Below are 17,188 nucleotides of genomic sequence, written 5' to 3'. Positions count from 1 at the left end.
CGATCCTTCCAGCTGGTACATTTTCCCAAAGGATGTACTTCATTTTTAGGGGTGGGTATGTGTTCAGTTGCAGATTCAGAGATATTTAACACCTATCAAAGAATATACCTACCATCAAAGATTTCAACCGAATTTCGTGAGAGGTACCTTTTGAGAAGCTTGGCAAGCAAGAAAATCGCATTTCTGCTTGTTAAGCAAAGGAGTCTGGAAACAAGAGAGCAAGATCTGATTGTGGGTTAGAGCCAACAAGACTCTCCTTGAATCGATCACTTACTTACCACGCATGCCACAATTCGCTTTAAACAAATCAAAAGAAACTTATCTTCATTTGTAAGCCAAATAATTTAAAGATTACTGGAGGCCAAGTTCAGTCGGTATTCTCAACATATATAACACTATTCATGTGGCTTCCAGCATGTGGTCGCTGCATCAGCCGATTGTGCCATGCAGAAAAACTTGAAGACTGCATAATGAATGAAACATCGACCGTGAGGGAAATCAATGCATGATGTCCGCGAGGGATGTAAACGGTGAAGTTGATTACAGTGGCATATAGTGGCTAAAGAATTAAGAATAAGCATAACTCTGTGGTGATTCGATATGAACAACAACCAGGTGACTAATCTCATGAACGATGTACAATGAAAATTGAAAAAGCAGTTCATGGCAGCTATTCATCTATGCATGAAAAAACAGTGACATTCCCCAAGTTAATACAAGACATTCGAATGCCGATGCTTCTTTTCGAAATGGTCCTGAAATGTATGCAAAGGAAGTAGAAATTTATTTTACAGCTGCGGCATGAAACATGGAACTTTATCGAGCCGTTTCTGTCTTTATTTCAGATCTAACATCTGCATATTTTAATGTAAATAGTTTGTGTATTTAATTATCCAAATACCAATAAATCTCCAATAATCCCGTTAAATATCACAATAAAATGAATGTTATTGATTTTGAATGACAATCAACAATCTGTCTTTCTCGACTAAAAAAGACTGAATATGGCTGGAAAATGAAGAAGATATCGTTTAAATATATCTTGAATAGAATTAGATTATCAGTATTTTTGTTGTTTCTTATATTTGTTTTCCTCTCAAAACAGTTTTTTAATATTTATTCTTCAAATTATAAATTCGAATAACTGGGATTAAAAAAAAAAAAGAACTCGGACCAGCAGTCTATTGACCAGACAAGCAAAAATATCCACAAGTCTGAATGAAAGTTTACATGCACAGCAATCAGTACTACTATATGCATTACAGCTTTAAGAAACAGGAAAGCCCTCATTGGTCGAATATCAATGAGGGGCAGCACCAATCAGGAGCTGAGATGTAATTAGTGATCCGGACAGCCCCCTTCACGACACGGCAGCCATCATGTAAGATCAGACACAGCGAAAACCGGATAGCGAGCTGTTCTGTTGGACTATTTGCAGGAATCCTCGCGCAACTGAAGGCAAAATGAGAGCGTATGAATGAAATAACTCGAGAGATGCGAGCATAAGGTACGAGTGTTTTGCTGAAAATAGCATTCGTTGTATTTAAAGCCGATTCGCCGTTAACAGGACAATGAAGAAGACAATCTGGGCATGAAACCATTGGGATGACGTCTTCTTGCAATGAGATACAAAATATATTGGTTGATAAAATGTCTATTATTGTACTGTGTGCTCTCCAACTGCGATCTTGTACTTGGGCAAATTCGCTATTCTATTCCTGAAGAACTGCAACAGGGAGCCTTTGTTGGGAAAATCGCCGTCGATTTGGGTTTAGATGTAAAGCAGCTGTCGATTCGCGGGTTGCGGGTAGCGCCCAGTCCAAGGAAGCAGTATTTCGACTTAAATTTGACAAGTGGGATTTTATTTGTAAAGGAAATCATCGACAGGGAACTGCTTTGTGGGTCTAATCTCGACTGCCGCTTATCCTTGGATGTTGTGCTTGAAAATCCTTTGAGCCTGTACCCGGTGGAGGTGGAGATTCTCGATGTAAACGACAATGCTCCTGGTTTTCCAAACAAACAGTTTCGCCTTGAAATCATAGAATTTGCTACACCGGGAATGCGATTTCCTCTCGAACCCGCACATGATCCTGACATTAGCACCAATTCTGTGCAAAGTTATCAGCTACAACCGAATGAATATTTCACTCTCGACGTACAAATGCGCAGTGAAACCAGAAAGCTCCCAGTGTTGTTGTTAGAGAAGCCTTTGGATAGGGAAACAATAGCAACCCACTATTTAACTCTGATAGCCGAGGATGGCGGTTTGCCTCCGAGATCGGGAACGGTTCAGATTATAATCGTCGTGAAAGATGGAAACGATAACGTGCCTGTTTTTACCCAGTCGGTTTATAAAGTCAGCCTGTTGGAATCTGCGCCGAGAGGCACCCTGCTCATCACACTGAACGCCACTGACCTGGACGAAGGGCCCAACGGAGAGATTGTTTATTCTTTCAGCAGCCATCTTTCTGATGCTGCCCGTAAGCTTTTTGAAGTGAACCCTAAAACTGGTGAAATCAGGCTCAAAGGGAACTTAGACTATGAAGAGAGCAATACCTTTGAGATTAACATACAGGCGGTGGATAAGGGTTCTGGCGCAATACCAGAATACTGTGATGTATTGGTGGAAATTGTCGATGTGAATGATAACGCGCCGGATGTGACACTGCGGTCTTTGTCAGGGTCAGTCTCGGAAAGCGCTCCACTTGGGACGGTAGTGGCACTGTTCAGCGCAGAAGACCGAGATTCCGGACATAATGGAGAAGTACAATGTCAAGTTTCAAATCAACTCCCCTTTAAGCTGGATTCATCTATCAAGAACTATTACAGAATTCTGGTACAACGTCCACTGGACCGAGAGACTGTCCCCAAATACGATATCACTATAATATGCACGGATGCGGGCTACCCTTCTCTTACCTCGCAGAAAACTTTCCGCGTAGAGGTTTCAGATGTAAATGACAACTCTCCAAGGTTTTCTCGGCCGGTGTACACGGCAAATGTTCAGGAAAACAATGTTAATGGGGCTTCTATATATTCCGTGACGGCCTTCGATCCAGATGTAGGAGAAAATGCCCGACTGAACTTCTCTATCCTGGAGACAGAAGTTCAAAATTTCTCAATAGCCTCTTATGTCTCAATTCACTCGGAGAGCGGTGTCATATATGCTCGGAGAACTTTTGACTACGAGCAATTCAAAGGCTTTCAGATACGGATTCAAGTGCAGGATTCTGGTGCGCCAGCGCTGACGAGTAATGCTTCAGTGAATATTGTTATCCTTGATCAGAATGACAATGCTCCAGTGATTTTACAACCTTCACCAGAATATGGCTCAACAGCAAAAGAAACAATATCCAGATTTGCAGAACCTGGATACTTGGTTGTAAAGGTCTCGGCCACTGATGCCGATGCTGGTCAGAATGCTCGTCTCTCTTATCACATTTCTCAAGCTACTCATAATCTTTTCACCATTTCTGCAGACACGGGTGACATTTGGACAATCCGTCCAATTGTGAGCAAAGATGCCTCTCGTCAAAGGTTGGTGGTTTTGGTAAAAGATAATGGGATTCCATCACTCTCTGCTACTGTGACTATAGTATTATCTGTAGTTGGGACTGATAGTGAAACGTTCCCCATTGTCAACAGTTCGCCTTCAGATCCAAGGTTCAGTCCTGAATTGAGGTTTCCCTTGGTTATAGCTTTGGGAATAATATCGATTATTTTCCTTATAATTTTAGTCATCCTTGCCATTAAATTACTCAAAAACAGGACTGGTATTGTTTACCAGCACCGTTCACTTGGTATCTGTTGTTGCTTTGAATCACGAAACTCTCTGAATGGAATTCAGAAGGCCAGTAGAAGTGTTCAGATACCACCAAACTATGTTGAGGTATTTGGGGGAGATCCACTTTCCCAAAGATTCCGCTATGAGTCATGTTCGACACTGCAATCTACGAAGAGATATTTTATCGGCTCTAACGGGCGCACTCCCACAGGAGGAAACAATTATATCTCGAATGAAACTGGTGGATTGGCGAATTCTAAAAAGTGCAATGTCCCTGAGGTAAGTTGACGATAAATCAAGAGGTAAGTCCTCATAGGTTTTCTTTGGAGACACAGGTATTTTGATAAAACTAGCAATACATCAAATTAATTGCATATAAATCATATTTTCTTTTTTTGTTCTAATCACCCACTGTGTATCTGTTTGATTGCTTTATAGCACAGTAACAAGACATAAAAATATTATATGTTCAAGTTAGCAATGCGTTTGGGTCTCTGGGATGGTAGTGAATAATTTTATTGAACTTCCATTATATTTGATGTAAGGGTATTCACACCTTAATGTCTCGTCCCAGAATTTGGACTCTGTGGTAGCGAAGCGACAACTGAATATTTTAAAGTCTCGGAAATGTGACGTAGATTTTTGTTGGATTGGATACTCGGGTCATTTTGGGGGTGAACTCGATGAACATTTAAGGAATCACATACACTGCTAATAACTTGAACGTTTTGCACTGAATATTGTTGTGCATTCTGAATGTTGTTGGAGATTTATATTAAGCAAAATACAGAAGTGTTCAATTTAAATACTGGTGTGCTCGTTTCCCCTCTAGCAGACCTGGGGAAATTATTGGATAATATTCTTCTGGGCAGGACATACTCACATTTGGCAGAAGGTGGACGTATTAGGATAGTCAACCAAATTTTGTGCAGGATAGGCACAGCTTCACACATTATATATTTTTAAGAAAGTGCGAATATGATTGATGAGGGTAAGGCAGGGGAGGTTATCTACGTGGACTTTGGTAAATCATTCGACTAAGTTATTCATGGTTGGCTGGTCCAGAGGATTAAATCACAAGGGATACAGAATGAGTCGTTCAATCCGTCCAACATTATCTTGTTTTTGGAAAGGTAAACGGTAGTGGGAGGGTGTTTTCCTGTGACCAAATGCTGCTCTGCGTCTATCGATGCTGGGAAGCGTATTGATCGTGGTAAGTATAATAAAACGTGGTTGGAAGTATACAGTGTCTGATTAGAAAAAAAATAAGTTAAGCAGAGATTGTTTGTAGTAGCCTAGCAAGACCGTCAGCGGGATATAGATCAGTCGCAATTTTTGGCTGGAGAAATGGGGAATGGAGTTTAATCTGGACAACTGTACTATTTCTGCGTTTGGGAGGTCAAGTGCAACAGGTGATTGTACGCCTTATAGCAGAACCCTTTGGTGTATGTATGTACAAACGGAACGTGGGTGCGCCAGATGCTGGAGTCAATTATTAAAGAGGTAATAATGGGGCATTTGGGTAGCAGTAAAATGATTAGTTCAAGTCAACATGGATTTATGAAAGAAAAATCATGCTTCACTAATCTAGACTTTCAGAAAGCCTTTGATAAGGTCCCGCACGGAAGACTGGAAACTAAAATTAGAGCACATGGTATTGGGGGTAGGATATTGACATGGATAGAAAATTGGTTGACAGACCGGAAGCAAAAAGTAGTAGTGAACGGGTCCTTTTCAGAATGGCAGGCAATGGTGAGTGGAGTGCCGCAAGGCTCAGTGTTGTGGGCGCTACTGTTTACCATATATATTGATTTGGAAGGGAATTGGGAGCAACACTAGCAAGTTTGCGGATGACACAACCCTGGGTGGCAGTGTGAACTGTGAAGAGGATGTTAGGAGGTTGCAGGGTGACCCGGACAGGTTCAGTGAGTGGGCAGATGCGTGGCAGATGAAGTATAATATAGATAAAAGTGACGTTATCCACTTTGGCGGCAAAAACAAGGGGGCAGATTATTATCACAATGGGGTTAGGTTAGGTAAGGGGGAGGTGCAGCGAGACCTGGGTGTCCTTATACATCGGTCACTGAAAGCTGGCTTACAGGTACAGCAGGCAGTGAAGAAAGGTAATGCAATGTTGGCCTTCATACCAAAAGGATTTCAGTATTGGAGTAAAGAGGTTCTTCTGCAGTTGTATAGGGCTCTGATGAGACCACATCTGGAGTATTGTGTACAGTTTTGGTCTCCTAATTTGAGGAAGGACATCATTGTGATTGAGGCAGTGCAGCGTAGGTTCACGAGATTGATCCCTGGGGTGGCGGGACTGTCATATGAGGAAAGATTTAAAAGACTAGGCTTGTATTCACTGGAGTTTAGAAGGATGAGGGGAATTCTTATAGAAACATATAAAATTATAAAAGGACTGGACAAGCTAGATGCAGGAAATATGTTCCCAATGTTGGGCGAGTCCAGAAGCAGGGGCCACAGTCTTAGAATAAAGGGGATGTCATTTAAGACTGAGGTGAGGAGAAACTTTTTCACCCAGAGAATTGTGAATTCATGGAATTCCCTGACGCACAGGGCAGTGGAGGCCAAATCACAGGATGCATTTAAGAGAGGGTTAGATAGAGCGCTAGGCACTAGTGGAATCAAGGGATATGGGGAGGAGACAGGCGCGGGTTATTGATAGGGGACGATTAGTCATGATCACAATGAATGGCGGTGCTGGCTCGAAGGGTCGAATGGCCTCCTCCTGCACCTATTTTCTATGTCCATAGATTCCTGACACTGGCAATTGAAGTACACAGAGATGTTTATAATAGAGATCAATGGCATGCTTACCTTCATCATTCCACGCATTGAATTTATTTTTTAAAATGAAGTCACTTTGCAGCTAATTACTTTCGTCAGACCACTTCAGGAATATTGCTGTACTTGTGATTGCCATGCCAATGAAATGACGTGGAGGCTTTGGAAGGAGTATAGAAGTTATTCACCAGGATGTTGCCTAGATTGAGTTTATTTGCTGTAAAGTTAGCTTAGACAGATATGAATTGATTGTGTTTGTAGAGCATCAGAGGTTTAGGGGTGAACCGATAAGAGTGTCTAAACTGACGTGAGATACAAATAGCGAGGATTGAGTATTTTTCCTCAGGTCAGAATTGCCAAATACTTAAAGGCATATGATTAAGGTTGAAGGAAGAATATTAAAGAATATCGAGAGGTAAGTGCTTCACCGAAAATGGTAGGTGCCTAAATTGCGCTGACTGAAGTGATGGTAGATGGAGATACAAAGAGAGCATTTAAGAGGAAGACGCATGAATCTACAGGGAATACTTTGTTATACCACATTTGCAAGCAGATGGGATGAATATAATATACGTCATGACCGGCGCAGTCTTAGTGCGCCAAATGAACTGGCTTCGTGATTCGAACGTCCTGCTCCTGTGCTGTGCTCTACTCGTGTTTTAATATGCTTTAATCTCAAAAGAAAACTTGGGGAATTCGCAGTCATGCTGATTTTAGAGGAAGCCGGGGCACTTACGTTTTGGTTTTTTTTGGCATTAGAAAAGGCCAGAACAAAAAGTTAATTCACGAGATATATTGAGGAGAATATCCGCTATTAATCAATTTTCAGAGCTGAAAATAACTTACTTTGAGTATAACGAAGGACGGAATACTGCGAGCTTGATACAGAAACCCGACCACCATTTGATGATGCAATTGATTTATTTGCTGATCGGAAACACAACAACAATATGGCAACGATAATAATTCGGTGATCAAGATTATAAAATTATGATGTAATCAACAGATGTGAAGGATAGAAATAATTGAATTGTTAACATGCTCAATTACTTTCTTTAATTTCACCCTGATTCTCAAAATGGTTTCTACATATTTTATCATGTAAGATGTTTAGTACGGTTGGTCTTCAAAATATGCTCCCACTGCTACACATTTTGCAATATTCTGAAGGATCTAAACGGCTGAAAATAAATTTGATTGTGCAGCAAAAAATATGAAAACTCTGAGCCAAATTATGTAGTTTTTGCTTTAAGAAAACGAACTCCTCTCTAATTGGCCAGTTATGACTGTTGGTTGTAGACCAATCAGGAGCTGGAATGCGACTGGTGATCTGCATCGCCCCCTTCAATACGCAGCCGCCATCATTTACATTCAGACGCCGTGAAAACCGGATAACCAGCAGCTTCGGACGATTTCTGCACGATTCCTTTCGAATTGGAGAGAATATGAAAAATTGAAACATAAGTGAAAGTATTGGAACAATTCGCAAGAAGGTACCGATATATTCTGCCTGTGATTTTTCCATTTTAAACAAATCGCTGTTGAAAGGCATTGTCTCGGGTTCAAACCATTGGAATGACTTATCCTGGAAATGAGATTTAACATATACTGCCTGCTGAAATTCAAAGTGTTTTGCTGTTTGTTCTCGCTCTGGAATCGTGTTTCTGGGCAGATTCGTTATTCTGTTCCCGAGGAATTGCAGCTGGGTGCCTTTGTTGGGAATATCGCAATTGATTTGGGCTTAGATTTAAAACGGCTCTCGGCTCGCAGTTTGCGGGTGGCGCCCAGCCCGAGGAAGCGGTATGTTGACGTAAATTTGGCAAAAGGGATTTTATTTGTGGATGAAAGAATAGACAGGGAGCAACTTTGTGGGCCGAGCACCGATTGCATTTTACCCTTGAACGTCGTGCTTGAAAATCCCCTCAGTTTTCACCAGGTGGAAGTGGAGATACTCGATGTAAATGACAACGCTCCCAGTTTCCCCAAAAGCCTGATCCGACTTGAAATCTCCGAGGTTATGGCACCAGGGGCGCGATTCCCCCTGGAAGCCGCGCACGACCCCGACATTGGGACGAACTCCTTGCAGACGTACCAGCTCATCCACAATGAATATTTCACTATTGACGTGCAGACACACAGTGGGAAAGTAAAGATGCCGGTGTTGGTGCTGCAGAGGCCTTTGGATAGAGAAACAGTATCAACCCACGATTTAACGCTGTTTGCTGAAGACGGGGGAGTCCCTGTGAGATCGGGTAAAGTCCAGGTCACGATCACAGTGCAGGATGCAAACGACAACGCTCCTGTTTTCTCGCAGTCGGTTTACAGGGTGGCTTTGTTGGAATCGGCTCCCTTAGGATCCCTGGTTATTACATTAAACGCCACTGACTTGGACGACGGTGCAAATGGAGAAATAACCTACTCGATCAGTCGCTACAATTCTGAAAATGTTCCTGAAATATTCAGCATCGATTCTAAAACAGGTGATCTCAGACTGAAAGTACAATTGGACTATGAACAAAGCACATTTTTTGAGATTAATGTACAAGCAATCGACAATGGCCTTCACGCAATGCCCCAGCACTGTGACGTGTTGGTGGATGTTATCGATGTGAATGACAACGCTCCTGATATGTCGATAACATCTACGTTAAGTACCATACCAGAAGATGCCACGATTGGGACAATAGTGGCCCTACTCAGCGTAGAAGACAAAGATTCTGGAGGAAATGGGCAAGTACAATGTCAAATATCAAGTAAACTTCCGTTTAAACTGGATTCGTCTATGGAACATTTTAGTAGATTGCTTCTAGACCATAAGCTGGATCGAGAAACTACCTCCAGGTATGACATTACCATAACTTGCACGGACCTTGGGCACCCCAGTCTAATATCTACGGAAACGATTCGTGTAGAGATTTCCGATGTAAATGATAACGCACCGATGTTTGCCCAGACGGCTCACACCGCCCATGTCATGGAGAACAACGTCATCGGGGCTTCCATATTCACATTGGCTGCTTTTGATCCAGATTTAGGACAGAATGCCCGGCTCAACTATTCTACCCTGCCCTCTCAAGTTCAGGGCTTCTCCATTGCATCGTACATCTCCATCAATTCACAGAGCGGTGTCATATTTGCTCAGAAATCCTTCGACTACGAGAAATTAAAAACATTCAAAATATACTTTCGGGTGCAGGATTCTGGAGTCCCATCGCTCACCACTAACACTACTGTAGATTTTGTTATCCTTGATCAGAACGACAACGCTCCAGCCATAGTGAGTCCTTTGCCCGAATATGGGTCAACAGCAATGGAGACAATATCCAGGTTTGCAGAACCTGGATACCTAGTTGTCAAGGTATCAGCTACTGACGCGGACGCAGGTGAAAACGCCCATCTGTATTATCAGATTTTTCAGGCTACTCATCAAAACCTGTTTACTATTTCACCAGACACGGGGGAAATTTGGACTATCCGTGGTATTGGCATCAGGGATGCCTCCAAGCAAACGATTGTGATTGTGGTAACGGACAATGGAACGCCATCTCTCTCTGCTACTCTCACTGTAGTACTATCTGTGAAAGGGAGTGAGACATTGTCAAGTGCCACCAGTTTGTCTGAATATGGTGACTCCCCTCCTGATCTAAACCTTTACTTGGTCATAGCCTTAGGGACAACATCTATCATTTTCCTCGTGATTTTAATTATCCTTGCCATTAAGGTTCATAAAAACCGAAATGGTGTGGGGCGCCAGCACGGTTCGCTGAACGTCTGCTGCTGTGTGGAATCAAGCACTTCCCTGAATGGAATTCAAAAGGCGAGTAGAAGCCTGCAGATACCACCAAACTATGTCGAAGTATTCGGAGGTGATCCCCTTTCTCAGAGTTACCGTTACGAATCGTGTTCAACGTTGCAGTCCGTGAAAAGAAACATCACGCCTCAAGCATACCAACCATCGAATGCAATGCCTTATGTACAGAAGCATGCTACTGGGAAAGAGAATCCGGGAATGATACAGTCTGAAGCATTAAACTGCAGTGCAAATTATGAGGTGAGGTGCTTCTAAAGCCAAGCGTAATCGACCTATAATACCATATTATATATTATTTTGGGATAACGCATTGTAATTACAAGGCCGGAGTTAATAACACTGGTGAAATATCGCTTTGCATGCCTAACAATTATCATTCCTATTTATTGTATTTGTATATTTAGTTGTTTATTCTTGATTAGTACGAGGTGCAGGGGAGAAGGCAAGAGAATGGGGTTAGGGGAGAGAGATAGATCAGCCATGATTGAATGGCGGAGTTGACGATGGGCCGAATGGCCTAATTATTCTCCTATCGCTTATGATCTTATGATCTTTATATCATCAACGGCTTATGTTATTTCCGGGTTATACCGTTATACCGGGTAAACCAAGTGTTTTAGAAGTCCTAAGATAGATACAAAGTGCTGGAGTGATACAGTTGGCCAGGCAGTGTTTCTGAGAAGGGCGGGTGACGTTTCTGGTCGGGACCTTCAGACTGATCGCAAGATCCAATAAGGAAGCCGCATTGTAGCCTAATCTGGAGTGTTAGGGCAGATGGAATGGATAGCGGGCTATCGAGTTGTATTGAAGATTGGCTTCCTGGAATGTCAAAGGGTTATTGTGTAGGCTGTTTTAATGTATGGAGGCATTCGTCCGTGGTGTGCAGAAGGGGTCGTTGCAGTGTCCACTGTTGCTTTGTCGCTGGTCTACAACACCGACATGGAAGGAAATGGACTTTACAATACGTTTACAGATGACACCAAAGGTGGTGGTATAGCAAAGAGTGGGGAAGAATTTCCATATATACAACAGCTCCCTGGACCATTTAGGCTGTGGGTAAGGAATGGCAAGTCGAAGTTAATACAGCCTAGTGTGAGGTGCTGCACTTTGGTTTGTTAAACCAGGGAGGACTTGCACCGTAACTGGCAAAGCCCCGGAGCGTGTTACAGAACAGAGAAAACTGAGTACCAGTGCACGGTTCCCTAAAAGTGTCAAGTCAGACAGACGGTGTAGTGAAGAAGACTTTTCACACGCTTGCCTTCTCTGGGAAGGGCATTGAATTTTAGACGTTGGGACATCATGATGCAACTGTACAAGTCCTTGCTTAGACAACGGTTGGACTACTATGTACAGCTCTGATCGCCCATCTGTAGCACCCTAACTTTAGATTGGAAAGGATACACGGGAAATTTACCAGTACGTTGCCTGGTCTTCTGCACGTGAGTTATAGTGTGACTCAGCGGGTCAGGCAACATCTCTGGAGAAAAGCAATGTGTGGCCTTTCGCGTCGAGAACTTTTGTCTCTATCTTTGGTGAAAACCAGTAACTGCAGTTTCTTTCTACACATTTATAGGGCGGGGTTGCATTGGCTTTGACTTTGTTTCCGTGAACCATATAAGGCTGAATGGTGACTTATTGAATTGAACACGATCATAAGAGCCATGGATCAAGTGAATGCTCACATTCATTGTCACAGGGCGAAGGATTCTGATACGAAGGGGCAGAGGTTTACGGTGATAGGAAATAGATTTTAAAGGGAGTTCATGGCATCTTTTTCACTGAGAGGGCAGTCCGTATCTGAAATGAGTTTGAAGAAGAAGCCATAGAGCGGATACAATTACGACTTTTAATAGACGAGCGAACAGATACATGGTTAGGAAGGATTTAGAATGTCATGTGCCAAGTGCCAAATGCAGGTAGCTGGATATCACCCAGTATGGCAACTTGGTCGGCGATGTACAAAGTGGGCCGTGGGGCCCTATTCATGTGACACTCAAGCGGCATTCTAAGACAACTATATGTGTTATAATGTTTCTTAGTATGTCTTATGTGGGGAGTGGCGGTGGGGGAATAGGGGGAAATCCGTTTTTCAGTCACTTACCTGGACGGAGATGCGTCTTTTCTCCGTGTCGCATCTTCGCCCCCCTCGCGGCCTACCAACTGGATTGGCACGACCTTTCCGACCGGAGACTGGCCTAGAGCTTCCGCAGCAGGCGCAGGGCTGAATTACCATCGCGGAGCCAGGGATTCTTGTCGAGCATCGCCAGTGTTGGATTTCCGGAGTATTGGGCCTGCTGAATTTAACATAGTGGAGCTGTGGTCTGCGCAGATTCTAGCCGCGGGCGCGGCGCTGACTATAACATCGCGGATCCTGGGATCGTTTGCGATGATCGCCAGAGTTGGAGCTCCGTCCAGCGAGGCCTGTGGACTTCGGAAGCCGCGGCCTCCTGTAAGAAGCGGCCGATTCGAGACTCCAATCCGCAGAGTGTGTCCCGACGTCGGAGATCCGATCATCTCGGAGAGAAGGCCTGTACATCGGGCCGCCCGTAGCGGCGACTGAGGATGGTTCTAGGCCCCGCCCACGGGTGAACAAAAGGAGAAAGAGTGACTAAACTTTATTGCCTTCCATCACAGTGAGAAACATTGATTCCACTGTGGTGGATATTTATGTTAAATTCTATTTTGTATTGTGTTCTTTTTATTCGTATGGTTGTATGGTAACTCAAATTTCACTGTCCCGATTGGTGCATATGACAATAAATGTGAACGAACGAAGGAAAATTTATATTTTCCGTAATATACACTTTGTTCACTGAATTCCCTTCAAAGAAAGAAGCTTGGACATAGGGATTTGGAACTACGAAAAATATGATGAATGAATAAAAAAACGTAAAAATATATAATTTTGATAAAATGTTAAACGAACATCCCTTTTATCGCGAATATTTGATTTCTATTTGCTATAACAATTGAAAACTGAAATCGCCTAATGGTGATTTTGATGCTAATGAGACAGATAATTAAACGTGGCTACTGGCTTCAAGTCGAGAGAAAATAGTGATTTTCTACAAATAACTGCATGAATTCTAGTATTAATATCTCCAACAAATTGCTTTATAGTGTTAGATTTCATTTTCCACAGATGCTGACGAACCAGCCGAGCATTCCCACCAGTTTTTGCCGCGTTTTCGAGACACCCCATGCCCTTCACGTTTTCACATGTGTGGTTTGCTCATTTGTGTACATTGTCTGAATCAGGCTCCGTTGCGAAACTAAGCTTCCCTGTAAAATTAAGTGATAATTTCTTCTTGAATACAAGGGGTAATTTTGACTTCCAGTTCTACAAGCTAATGCAGTTGTAATTTCAGAAAGGAATAATGTGTCTGTACCAATACTAAAATGGAATCATGATATTCCTAACATTTATCTTTTCCCATCATAACCCCTTTCTTCATACTTGGCTTTGAATGTAATAAATAGAACGTTGCTTCGCAATACGCTGATCGTTGAAACAGTCACCAGAAGGCAACATAAATGTCTGCAACTCCGAAAGGCATTTTATCTGTGCAACAATAAATACAACAATATGCTGCATTCTTCTAAGCACGTCCAGCTTTAAGAAACAAGCATAATCCTGATTGGTCGAATATCAATGAGTTTCTCCACCAATGAGGAGCCGAGGTGTGATTAGTGATCTGGACAGCCCCCTTCAAGACGCGGCCGCCATCACGCAAAATCAGACACAGTGAAAGCCGGATAGCGAGCTGCTCCGTGGCATTGTTGCAGGAATCCTCTCGCAAATGTGGAGGAGATTGCGAGCGATTGAATGAAATAATTGGAAAGATTCGCAAGAGGTACGGATGTATTCTGTGTTGTTTTGGTTCTATTTAACACCGACCTATCGTTGGAAAGGACAATAGATAATACTGCCTGGTTTTAAAAGCATTGGAATGACTTCTACTGGAAATGAGATATAAATTATATTGGTTGATAAAATGCCAATTGATGTTCTGTGTGTTTGCCCCGTGGAATTTTGCGTACGGGCAAATTCGTTATTCTGTTCCTGAAGAACTGCAACATGGAGCCTTTGTTGGGAAAATCGCTGTCGATTTAGGTTTAGATGTAAAGCAGCTGGCGGCTCGCAGTTTCCGGGTAGCGCCCAGTCCAAGGAAGCAATATTTCGACGTGAATTTGACAAGTGGTATTTTATTTGTGAAGGAAATAATCGACAGAGAACTGCTTTGTGGGTCGAAACCCGACTGCCTTTTACCTTTGGATGTTGTGCTTGAAAAACCCCTGAGCCTGTACCAAGTGGAAGTGGAGATTCTCGATGTAAATGACAATGCCCCCAGTTTCCCTAAAAGCCAGTTTCGCCTTGAAATTACAGAATTTACAGCACCGGGTATGCGATTTCCTCTTGAACCCGCACACGATCCCGATATTGGCACGAACTCTTTGCAAACCTACCAGCTCCAACCAAATGATTATTTTACTCTCGAGGTACAAATGGGCAGCGGGAAGGACAAGTGGCCGGTACTGTTGCTAGAGAAGCCTTTGGACCGAGAAATAACGTCAGTACATAGTTTAATGTTAACAGCCAAGGACGGCGGTTTGCCTTCGAGATCTGCAACCGTTCAGATTATAATCACAGTGAATGATGTTAATGACAACGCGCCTGCTTTCTCTCAGTCGCATTACAAAGTCAGCCTGTTGGAATCTGCACCACCAGGGACCCTAATCCTTACGTTGAACGCCACTGACCCGGACGATGGCCTCAATGGAGAGATAGTGTATTCTTTCGGTAGCCATGTTTCCGCTGTTGCCCGCAGACTTGTTGACGTGAATTCCAAAACTGGTGAAATCAGACTCAAAGGGATTTTGGATTATGAGAAAAGCAATGTGTTTGAGGTTAGCATGCAGGCGATGGATAAGGGTCCCGGCGCTATCCCCGCGTATTGTCACGTATTGGTCGAAATTGTCGATGTGAACGATAACGCGCCGGAGATTACGTTACGGTCTTTATCAAAGACAGTGTCGGAAGACGCTCCACTTGGGACTGTAGTGGCATTGTTCAGTGCAGAAGACCACGATTCGGGACAGAACGGTGAGGTGCAATGTCAAGTTTCAAATCAACTCCCCTTTAAGATGGATTCATCGATCAAGAACTATTACAGAATGATTGTACAACATCCACTGGACCGGGAGACTGCCCCCAAGTACGATATCACTATAATATGCACGGACGCGGGCCACCCTCCTCTTACCTCGCAGAAAACCTTCCGGGTGGAGGTTTCAGATGTAAATGACAACGCGCCAAGGTTTTCTCGACCCGTGTACACAGCAAATGTGCAGGAAAACAATGTTATTGGGGCTTCTATATTTTCTGTGACGGCCTTCGATCCAGATGTAGGAGAAAATGCCCGACTGAACTTCTCTATCCTGGAGTCAGAGGTTCATAATTCTTCAATAGCCTCTTATGTCTCAATTAATTGTGAGAGTGGTGTCATATATGCTCGGGGAACGTTTGACTATGAACAATTGAAAGGCTTTCAAATACAGGTTCAAGTGCAGGACTCTGGTGCGCTCACGAGTAATGCTTCAGTGGACGTAGTTATCCTTGATCAGAATGACAATGCTCCAGTGATTTTTCATCCTTCACCAGAATATGGTTCAACAGCAGTAGAAACAATATCCAGATTTGCAGAACCAGGATACTTGGTTGTCAAAGTTTCAGCCACGGATGCAGATTCTGATCAGAATGCTCATCTCTCTTATCAGATTTTTCAGGCTACTCATCACAATCTTTTCACCATTTCCGCAGACACGGGTGAGGTTTGGACTATACGTCCAATTTTGAACAAGGATGCGTCTCAGCAAAGGTTGGTGATTGTGGTAAAAGATAATGGAATTCCCTCACTCTCTGCCACTGTGACTATAGTATTATCTGTGATTGGGACTGACATTGAAACGTTCTCCAGTGTCAACAGTCCGTCTTTAGATCCAAGTTTCATCCCTGAACTGAGCTTTTCATTGGTTATCGCTTTTGCAATAATATCTGTCATTTTCCTCATTATTTTAGTCATCCTCGCTGTTAAAGTTCACAAGAACAGGAATGGTATGGTATACCACGAATGTCCCCTAGGTATCTGTTGCTGCCTTGAATCAAGGAATTCTCTTAATGGGATCCAGAAAGCCAGTAGAAGTCTTCAGATACCACCAAATTATGTTGAGGTATTTGGGGGCGATCCCCTTTCCCAAAGTTTTCGCTACGAGTCTTGTTCTACGTTACAGTCAACCAAGAGAGATTTCATCGTCCCCCAAATGTGCAGACCCTCAAAAGACAAGAACATTCCGCTGAGCGAATCTATGGGAAGAGAAAAAATTGCAATGGCGAATTCTGTAAAACACAGTGTTCCAGAGGTGAGACAATGTTATATCGAGAAGGAAACTTTTGCGAGTTTTGTTTCAAAGTAGAAGTTATTTGGTAAAACGAAGCATTTAACATATGCAGGGAAAAATTGAGCTTAAATCAAAATGTTTGTTTGCTGTCCTAATTCTATTTCAAGTCTATGTTTTTTCCCTCGTGGTGATATCTCAGACGAATTATATCAAATTTTAATATATTAACAAACAGGTTTTAATCAGTGTTCTCGAAGTCATTTGAGAGGCATTTTATTTTTTTTTAATTTCTAATACACGTATTTCTCGTTCAATAGGTAATACATTAGTTTTGAAGCCCAAACAGACCTTTAAGCAGAGGTGAGAATGCAGTTACAATTCTTCCAATC

At 42.7% G+C, this 17,188-nt stretch overlaps 1 protein-coding gene across 5 annotated transcripts in view; it reads left to right on the top strand.

Moving 5' to 3' along the window:
* The window catches only part of LOC129701511 (protocadherin beta-15-like), a 215,564-nt gene that overhangs the window by 38,335 nt on the left and 160,041 nt on the right, over positions 1 to 17,188 (top strand). The window contains exon 1 of one of the 5 annotated variants that reach the window (XM_055642751.1): positions 1,514 to 4,063. The exons of 2 other annotated variants lie outside the window; for them this stretch is intronic. In XM_055642751.1, coding sequence (XP_055498726.1) covers positions 1,622 to 4,063 — 2,442 coding nt within the window. In that variant the 5' untranslated portion in view covers positions 1,514 to 1,621. Of the gene's footprint in view, positions 1 to 1,513; positions 4,064 to 8,102; positions 10,641 to 14,260; positions 16,821 to 17,188 lie in introns of those variants that run through there. 2 more of the 5 variants (XM_055642743.1, XM_055642745.1) reach the window with 2 other exon arrangements.

This window comes from Leucoraja erinacea, chromosome 11 (genome assembly GCF_028641065.1).
Source record: "Leucoraja erinacea ecotype New England chromosome 11, Leri_hhj_1, whole genome shotgun sequence".
NCBI classification, from domain to species: domain Eukaryota; kingdom Metazoa; phylum Chordata; class Chondrichthyes; order Rajiformes; family Rajidae; genus Leucoraja; species Leucoraja erinaceus.
Note: the sequence above shows the minus strand (reverse complement) of the source record. Positions and strands in the feature narration are given on the sequence as shown.